This window comes from Benincasa hispida, chromosome 10 (assembly GCF_027475165.1).
Source record: "Benincasa hispida cultivar pf3 chromosome 10, pf3_genome.v1.1, whole genome shotgun sequence".
NCBI lineage: Eukaryota > Viridiplantae > Streptophyta > Magnoliopsida > Cucurbitales > Cucurbitaceae > Benincasa > Benincasa hispida.
Window position 1 is genome coordinate 34,333,409 of NC_143487.1, and position 9,283 is coordinate 34,342,691.

A 9,283-nucleotide genomic window follows, 5' to 3' on the forward strand; every position below is an offset into this window, starting at 1 on the left:
TGCGATGGAAAGTCTTGTGGATAGAATCAGAGTGAGAATAGGTTTGGGGAAAGAACATCGCAAGTTTGTCGATCCTGTTGAGGACGCAACTAAGGTTCCGTCTTCCCTCGGCTTACACCTCTCGGTGATCGCTTGCGTCACCATATCTCTATGATGATCAGGGATGAACGTTTGTGAATGCAATGTTGTTTCCATTTCTAGAAATACTTCTTGCTTTAGTTAACACATTCTATCAACCTTCTTTCGAGAGGTAGATTAGCATCTTCACTTCTACTCTTACAGATGAAGATGCCATTGGGCATGCATTAACTAAACTAAGCTGACTTCTTCAACATGGATTGAGTCACTCGCTCAATCCTTCCCCCGCACCCTGGAGGTTTAGTTACTCATGGTGAGAGAAATGGAAGATGAATGCGTTAAGGTGAACAGAGAGATGAAGATGAACATGATAATGATATTAACTGAGAAAGATAAAGCGTTTGTTACAAAGATATGAATGAAAGAAAAGAAATGAACAACAATCGATGAACGGAAAGTAAGAATAAATGAGAGCAGCGTGTCAATGTTTTGGCACCAATCCCGATCGGAGCTATTTTGCTTGTTGGTGTGATAGAGGAATGAGATGGAGAACTTTCTTCTCAGGAGAGTTCTCGAGGGAATAATGTCTCTTTTTCCATGTGATTTCTTCTCCCCTCTCTTCCTATTCCTTTGCTGAGTGTTGATGTTACTATTTATAGACCTTAGCACCTCCTGCGTCAGTGGTCCCGCTCTGAAAAGTTACTTTTTCCTGTCGAGCTTGGTGGGAATGTCCGCTCTGCTCCACGTTCAATTTGTCAGGTCGTACATCAGAAAAGCTGTACAATTTCAGAAATCCCCGAGAATGCGTTGCTCTTCTTATCCACGAGCAATTGTAGCATGCGGTGAACAAAATCTCCAAGAATGCATTGCTCTTTTCGTCCACGAGCAACATCGCATGTGGTGATACCTGTTGCCTGTAAAACAAATATTTGGGCATCCTTTTTGCCATCACAATATGGTCAGCGGGTATGTTTCCGTTACTTTTAAAATCTTTGCATTTCTAAGCCAATTTTAATACGTTTGACGCAAATTTTCCTTCCTATTGCCACATATTCTAAGTAAGATGATATAAATAACTTGTATTTCTACAAGTTATCAGCGGCTAACGTCTGTGATTCTTGCAGTAGTTGGGATCATCCACTTTGCCAGCCTGTTCCGGTCGTTTACATTCTAGTAGCTGGGTAAGTTGGTTCTCTAGTAGTTGCTCAAGCATATCCGCAACGTCAGAGTCGGGGAACAGGTAGACTTTTTTCTTTCGCTCTTTCAGGGTTAGGCGACGTCGTTCGCCTCCTTCATCTTTCTTTTCTATCTTCTTTTCTTTCCCTTTCGAGGAGAACTTCAATGAGGTCTTATTAACGACCATTGATTTCTTTGTGGCACCTTTCACAATTTTCTTAGCGCCCTTCACCTCCTTCTTGTCTTTCTTCAGTTCATGGCTCAGGAAGTCCCTCATTCCTCTATTGGCGATACTTAGCTCCATGTTGTAAGCGCGGGTCGCCAATTCTTCAAAGGCATGGGGCTTTATTCCCTGCAGGATATAAAGGAGTTCCCAGTGCATACCCTGTGTGCACATTTCTACAGAATATAATTCGGTGATTCGATCTTTGCAATTCAGGCTCAGAGCTCTCCATCGGTTGATATAGTCGACGAACGACTCCCCTTTTTGTTGTTTGGTGTTTGTCAGCTCCATCATGTTGACGGTGCGCCTAGTGCTGTAGAAGAGATTCAAGAATTCTCTTTCAAGTTGCTCCCAACTGTTAGTCACCTCAGGCTCTAAGTCTGTGTACCAGTCAAAAGCGTTTCCTTTGAGGGTTTTGATGAACTACTTGAATAGTAGATCTCCCCTTATTCCTGCATTCTCCCATGTTTCTACGAAGTGGGCGATATGTTGCTTTAGGTCGTCTTTTTCGTCGAATTGTTGGAACTTTGGGGGTTGATACCCTGCAGGCACTCAGATTGTTGGTCATCTGGGTGTATGGCTTGGAATACATGAAGGAAGTTTGAGTCGGCCCTCCATATTGAGCTCTTATGGAGGTCATGATCATGTCTTGCAGTTGTTGGACCGATAGAGAGGCCACCGAGGCTGACTGTTGCAGTTGGTTTTCTTACAGCACGGTCTTCCCCTTGTCAACTACTTTGATCGTGGGTGCTTGGCTTGATTCAGCAGCTTTTCGAGACTGCATTTGTTCTCTCAGGGCAACGATCTCATGATCTCGCTCCTCGATGGCTTTCATCAGAAAGTTAATCTTCCTTTCCATCTCTGCCATGGCCGCTTCTGCCATCATGTCTGCCATCATGATAGAAATCACATCTTGCGGTGAATCTCTTTTCGACTTGCTGGAGGCGGAAGTAGAGTTGTCAAACAAAGGGTTTTCCTTGATGACTACCCTGCTTTGTGGGGATTCCATCATTTTCCTTAAGATGTTGTGGGCGATGCGAGAGCTCTGCTCTTGCTCCGGCGTGACTTCTCTTGAGCGACTGCGAGTGATAGGTCCCATGTACGAGCCGTTTGTGGAGGAAGCCTTGGATGTCATCTTCTTAGGTGCCATTTGCCTTATTTGGATACTGAGAGAGAGATGAGAGGTAGAGAGATCCCACCGGGCATGCCAATTTGTTCACACGAGATTTTCGGAGAAACGTGTTTTGTGGAGTTGAACTTGAGTTGGTGTTGATGTTGAGGTTGATTGGATGCAATGTAGTTCGATCTCTAATACTTGATCCTCTGATTCTCTCTCAGTTGGGTGAATGTGCTTGACTTGAGGAAGAAAAACACTGAACGTTCTTGAAGTAGAAGTCTTGGAAGAGTCTTTGTGTCTTCAAGAGTCTTTTGTCTTCTAGGATTGCAGCTTCAGGAGTCTTGGGAGTCTTTTGCTTGTTGATGAATTCTCTCTGGGCTCTCTGAATGTAGAAAATGCTGACCCCCACAAATGAAGAGAACTTCTCTATTTTTAGAGTTCTCAAGTGGGCTTCGTGGGCTTGGGCTTGGTTGGTCCATGGGCCTAGCCCTTGGGCCTAATTAGTTGGACTTGGACTTGGTTGATTCATGGGCCTGACCCTTAAGCCCAATTAGTTGGTTTTGGGCCTGATTTGAAATTTGGGTCCAATTCAGCTTTTTTTTTTTTTTTTTTTTTTTTTTTTTTTTTTTAGTTTGGACTTTAAACCTAAATAATAATATCAAATTGAGCCAATTTAATCTCATCTGATCCAACCGCGTGGGTCATCGAAATTTGTCTTCGATTCAATTCGGGACATATGTGAACTTCTAATTGGACCCAAATTTAATGATTTAGAATTTCGTCATTAATTTAGTAAACAACGTGGAAACTTGTGATTGGTCCAAAATTCTTCATTCAACACTAAGGACTAAATAGAAACTAGACTCAAAACCTAAGGACCAAACATATATTTTTCCAAAAAAAAAAAAAAACTACCTTGTTTCAAAATTATGACCCAATATCTTAATGTGACTCGCTTTTTGTGTGGTAAGGCCATGTTTACCCTAGGAGAAACATAATCAATCAATGATGATCTAAAAAGTGGCCCCCATTTTATTCCATTTATTATTGTTTACCTGTGTTCCATAATCTTAATGATGTATGGGGCCCACTTCCAAGTATGTAATCGAAGAACGCAATCCAATTAAAGTACAAAGGGTGATCAATTTGATTGCATTTAAAAATTACGTAGGATCCACTAGTTGATATCGTTATGGTTACCATTATTGTTACGACTACAATAATGTGGCATAAACTCAAACATGTTAGCACATACTCAAGTTCTTGTATGTACTTTGTTAGAACACATTAATATTAACTCTTAAGGTCATTCGATGGTTTCATTATTCCTTTTCTTCTTGCTATAACATATACGTCTTAGTTTAGAGATTATTAAATAGAAGAAGGAGAGTAAGAAGGTATTGAAGGAGAGAGAGAAAAATAGGAAAAATATGGAAGTATTAGGTCATAAAGAAAATGGAAGAGGGATATGTTAATGTAAATAAGTGGTTAATTTTCGATAATAGTTTCGAAAGTTTAAAAGTATTTTTAAAACGAGATACTAACAATTTTTATCTATATACCAACAATAAGAGAATTTTTTTTTAAACTTTTTTTTTGAAAATATAAGAGTATCATTCAAACTATTGAAAGTTCAAGATATTTACTTTCCATTCAAAACTTATCGTACGAGCATTTTTTTTAAGTATAAGTTTGTTGAAACTTCGGAAATTAGGAAAAAAAACCTTTTTAAACAAATTACAAAGTTTCCAAGTATTTCTTTTATGATCTACCCATATTTTATACTCAAATTTTGAAAACCACCACTTTTACTTGGATTTTTTTACTCTAAATTTCTAAAATTTAAGAGCAATACTTCGGTGCAACTCCATCTCCATAATCACAAAAGTGACAGAAAATATGTATTTTTTTTAAAAAAAGAAAAATTTATCATGTGATAACTTGTAATTGAGTACTTGGAATAGTGCAGTCGATCTAGCAAGTATATTTTTCAAAATTTAATTAAGAAAAGAATGTAAGACAGACCATCCCCATTAAAGCATCGACAAGGCAGCACTGAAGTTAAAGGATCATCCATTCAATTGCCAAAACCTAGTAAGTAGGAAGTACATATATTTTTAATTGTGCAGAGAATCGACATCTGATATGTATCAGATACGGATACGTCTAGATGCGTGGCAGATGCATGATCTGAAGTATTTGATTTTTTAATTTTCAGATACGCATATTTGCTTTCAGATACGTGAAGGGAATATGCTAGGTCATTTTTTTTTTCAAAGTCAAGCCCAACCACTTAAAAATCCAAATCTAAACCCATTTTATTTAAATATCCACCTAAATCTAACCATTCAAAACAAAATAGATTAAAAATGAAAAAACAATAAAGACATAAAGACACAAAAAGTTAAAAGAAAAAACTCGAAACATAATTAAATCTTCATTCTTCTCTTCTCTCTCACTATCTAAATCATGATTCGCACCCCTTTTCATCCCCAACTTCATTCTCTAATCTTCATCTTCTACTTCTTTCCTACTGTATGCTCGAGCCGCTCAGCTACCACTCGATGTTACTGGATTTTTTTTTTTAAGTTTTCACTCTTTTCATGGATCTACTTTAATCTAAATTAAAATAAGTATTATAACAATTAATTGGACATTATCTCGTATATATATATATATATATATATATATATTATATCATATCTTCAATGTATCCGTATCTTAATTATTTAAAAATTGATATATCATCGCATCGTATCATATCCATTAATCTTATATTCGTATCTGTGTGCTACTTCTTAGGCCAAATCTTTCTCCAAAGTGAGCACATGATTCTCTTCATAATATCCGAAAAGTTAGACCAAGAAAACTACAAGTTTACACCTTCCAGATTATTTTGTGCTCTACAAACTAAACTTGAAGCATTACCTCTCTACCGTTGCATCATTCACCACTTCAAACTTGTATACTATTTTATAAACTCTAAGAACAAACAAAATGTAAGTTCAAATGTGTTACAAATGAGGGAAGGATCTAAGATTTTTATATGGATGATCTTCTGAGGGACACGAATGAAATTTGACCTTCTGTTGAGTAAGTGCTATGAAATTACACATTCAACCCACAAATGGTTTGAGAGTGAACTTGATCTCAGATCTCCCTTCTTGCTTCTCGCTCCATCTCGCTTCTCGATTTTTTCCCTCATCAATGCTTTCCTTCAATTCTTCCTACTCAATTCCCAATTGTTCCTCTCCTTTCTCGCTTCTTCATCTCACTTCTTCGATTTTTTCCCTCATCAACACTTTCGATTATTTCTCTCATTTCTTCATCTCGCTCCTTGGTCTCGCTCTCTCTCCTTGATCCCGCTCCTTAGGAAGAAGAAGAAAAGCACAGAAAAAAAAGAAGAAAAAGTAGAAAAACAAAGCAAAAAAGGACGAAGAATAAGAAAAGCGCAGAAAAAAAAAGAAGAAAGAAAGGAAACCAACAGAAAACGGAAGAAGAAGGCAGAAAAGAAGTGCATTTGAGGTTAACGTGGTAATTTCAAATGATGTTAATATAAATAGAGGGCCAAATTTCATCGTTTTTCAAATTTGGAGTTAATTTTCATTTGGGACCCTATAAAGGGGCCCTCTATGCAATTTTCCTGAAGGATGGGAAATTTATATAGATGGCCTTTTTTTAGAGGCCCAACTGAAATTTGGTCCAAGGTTAAAAAACAAATAAAAAATGGCCTTGTGCTAACGTCAGCCACATAAAAAAGTACTCATGCGTTAGGGGTTTGACTCGCGCTTCTTGCTTCTTCTTCTTATTCCTTAAAAGACACATTTATAATTCTTTTTTCAAGAAAAAGCAAAACAAAGAAGAAAGACAAAAAAAAAAGAAAAATGCAAAACAAAGAAGGGAGAGAAAAAAATACAGAACGAAGAAGGGAAAAGAATTGCATAACAAAGAAGGAAGGGAAAAAATTGCAGCGGGGATGTGGAAGGAAGACGATCCAGTAAAACACACAGATTAAAAAAATGGTGAGAGAGATTTTTGTACAAAGATCGAGCAAGGAAAAAAATTGCAGATTAGATTAAAAAAAAGAAGAAAAAAACTACAAAAGGAAGAAAGAAGAGTGCATTTGGGGTTAAACTGGTAATTTCTCATGGCACTGACAAACCGAGGATCAAAAAAGGTTAAGTTTCATTTGGACCCTATAAAGGGCCTTCTGTGTAATTCTTCCCAAATAAAAGTCAGTCTTTTCTACCTGCAACAGATTAACAAGGATTCAAGCAACATGAAAGATGCACAAAAATAAGTTGTTTTGTATTATTTGACTTGTTGATTTGAAGGGAGTACAAAGCTGATAAGAATAGACCAATGTGGGTTCCATTATGTTATAAATGATCTCAGTCTCTTATCTCTATATCAGCTGAATCCAACAATATGAAAGCATTATGAGCTCTAAAACCACAACCCAGCACTAGAATCAACAAGTCAAGCATTTACAGTTTCAACAGAGTTTACCCTGACAAACCAACAGTAACCATTTGTCGAGTTGAGCAGAGGCTGATCATAACAAGTCCTTTATAAATTCAAGGTTTAACGTGTCTCTGATGATGAGGAACAGCCCGAGAAGTACAACGAACATGACCCCAGATGACATAATTCGCTGCTCGAGTTCTAGAGGCAACTTCCTCCCTCCCCTTACAGCCTCAATGAGGATCAAAGCCAATGAACCGCCATCCAAAGCAGGCAAGGGCAGAAGGTTTATAACAGCAAGGTTAATGTTAAGCACAGCAGCAAATTGATAGAGCCCATCAATGTTGGACCTCGCAACTTCTGCACCAACAGCAATAATGGCCACAGGACCAGAAACCTTACTGGCTGACTGAGAGAAATTAAGAAAAGTTTGTTTCAAGCTATCCAGAACACTATATGAAAGACCCAAAAATTCCTTTCTAGAGTAGTTAAAAGCCTCCAAGAAATTCTTTGCTACAACTTTTGAAATCTTTACATTAGGTGAAAGCTGAACCCCAATTCTCCCTGTTCCATCAAAACTCTCATCTGGGGTGACCCCAATTTCAAGATCCTGTTTCCCTCTTTCAACTTTAAGAAGCACAGTTCTATTGGGGCTTCTTTTAATTGCCTCAACAAGATCAGAAACTGCAGTAGAACCCAATTTTGGCAGTTCATTTCCATTAACAGCTAGAATCACATCCCCAGGAAGCAAGCCATCACGAGAAGCAGCTGAAAGAGTTCGAACCTCAGGCACAAGAACGCCTGGAAAAGGCTCTTGAACTGGCAAACCAACGGACGAGACTTGAACTAAGATAATTATGTATGCAAAGATTATATTGGCAATAACACCAGCAGAAATCACCAACACTCTATCCAATATCGGTCTATTTTTAAGCAAATTTTCATCATCTACTGGAATATCGCTTTCAGGATCATTATCAGGAAAACCCACAAATCCACCGAGGGGAAAAGCCCTAATGGAGTATTCTACATTGTTTTTGTTGAATTTTGCAAGAACTGGACCAAAACCGATTGCAAATTTACTTACATGAATGCCCTGTAAACAGGCGGCGAGGAAGTGGCCACTCTCGTGCACAACAATGATAGCCGTCAACACCGCCGCCGCCTCGAGTACCGACTGAGCACTTCCAATATCGATTCCGGCAAAAGCCCACAGCCTGAAATCGCCATTCCTCCGACATGGGATTTTGGTCTTGTCCCAGAAAATTTGGTGTCTGTTCTTGAAACTGAGGTCAGACAACGGGAAAGAATGACAAAATGAAGAAGAAGAAGAAGAAGAAGAAGAAGATAAGGATTTAGAGAAGTGGGTTCTAGACTTGACTGAAAAATCTGAGAAGGGGGACTTTAACTTCGCTAATTTAATGACAGAAAAAGAAGAGGAAGAGAGATTTACTAACATGGTTTTAGAAGTTTGCTGAGGATTATCAGGATTGACAAAGATTTAGAGAGAAATAAAGGAAGGTAGGGGAAGAATTGGAGAAGAAATAGGTTTCGGATAACGCCATTTTGAAATTTGTGGAGGGGAATCGAGAGTTGTGGTTCCTCTTTTCTCCCCCTCGTATTTTCGTGTGTTTTGAGGCCTCAGTCGCCCGATGGTTCCAACGTGTGAACCCAAAATACAAAATATAAAGAGCTACATTACTTTTATTGGTAAAAAAAATGAGTAAAAAACTACAGCATCAACTAAAAAAGGAAACCGACCAAATTGGTAGTGGTAGTATTAGGAAATATAACTGACTTTGCGTGTTTGTGAGAATCGACTTGTAATCAATTCATTGTTCCCACATATACACCACCAAACTCAAATGTTTAGAATATTTATCGTTGTTATATGTAATTTTGAAATAAAACAATAAAATTGTCTTAAGAAGGGAATCAAGCCAAACTAGCATTCGAACCACAGGAAAAAGGTCGGATAAAGAGAAGAGAATGGGTCGAGACCCATACACGACTCGAATCGACCTACTCCCTCGAACCAAGAAACCTTAAAGCAAGTCCAAAGCAGATTTGAAAATCAAGCCCCGATAGGATAAGGAGAACAAATCCTATAAAAAGGGCACTAGGAACCTTAGAGAAACCAAGTAAGTTCTCTTTGATTGTCGATCTTCTTCTGACTTAGGCATCCGAGCACGTGTAGCAATTGCCATACAGTGTGAATGTTAGAG

General features: G+C 38.2%; 1 protein-coding gene across 1 annotated transcript; it reads right to left on the minus strand.

The window, feature by feature from the left end:
* Positions 1–6,881: 6,881 nt before the first annotated feature.
* LOC120089286 (putative membrane metalloprotease ARASP2, chloroplastic) lies at positions 6,882–8,731 on the minus strand. The gene has a single exon (XM_039046707.2). It carries the CDS (start codon positions 8,515–8,517, stop codon positions 7,150–7,152), a length of 1,368 nt encoding a protein of 455 aa, XP_038902635.1. The 5' UTR covers positions 8,518–8,731; the 3' UTR covers positions 6,882–7,149.
* Between the last annotated feature and the right edge of the window lie 552 nt (positions 8,732–9,283).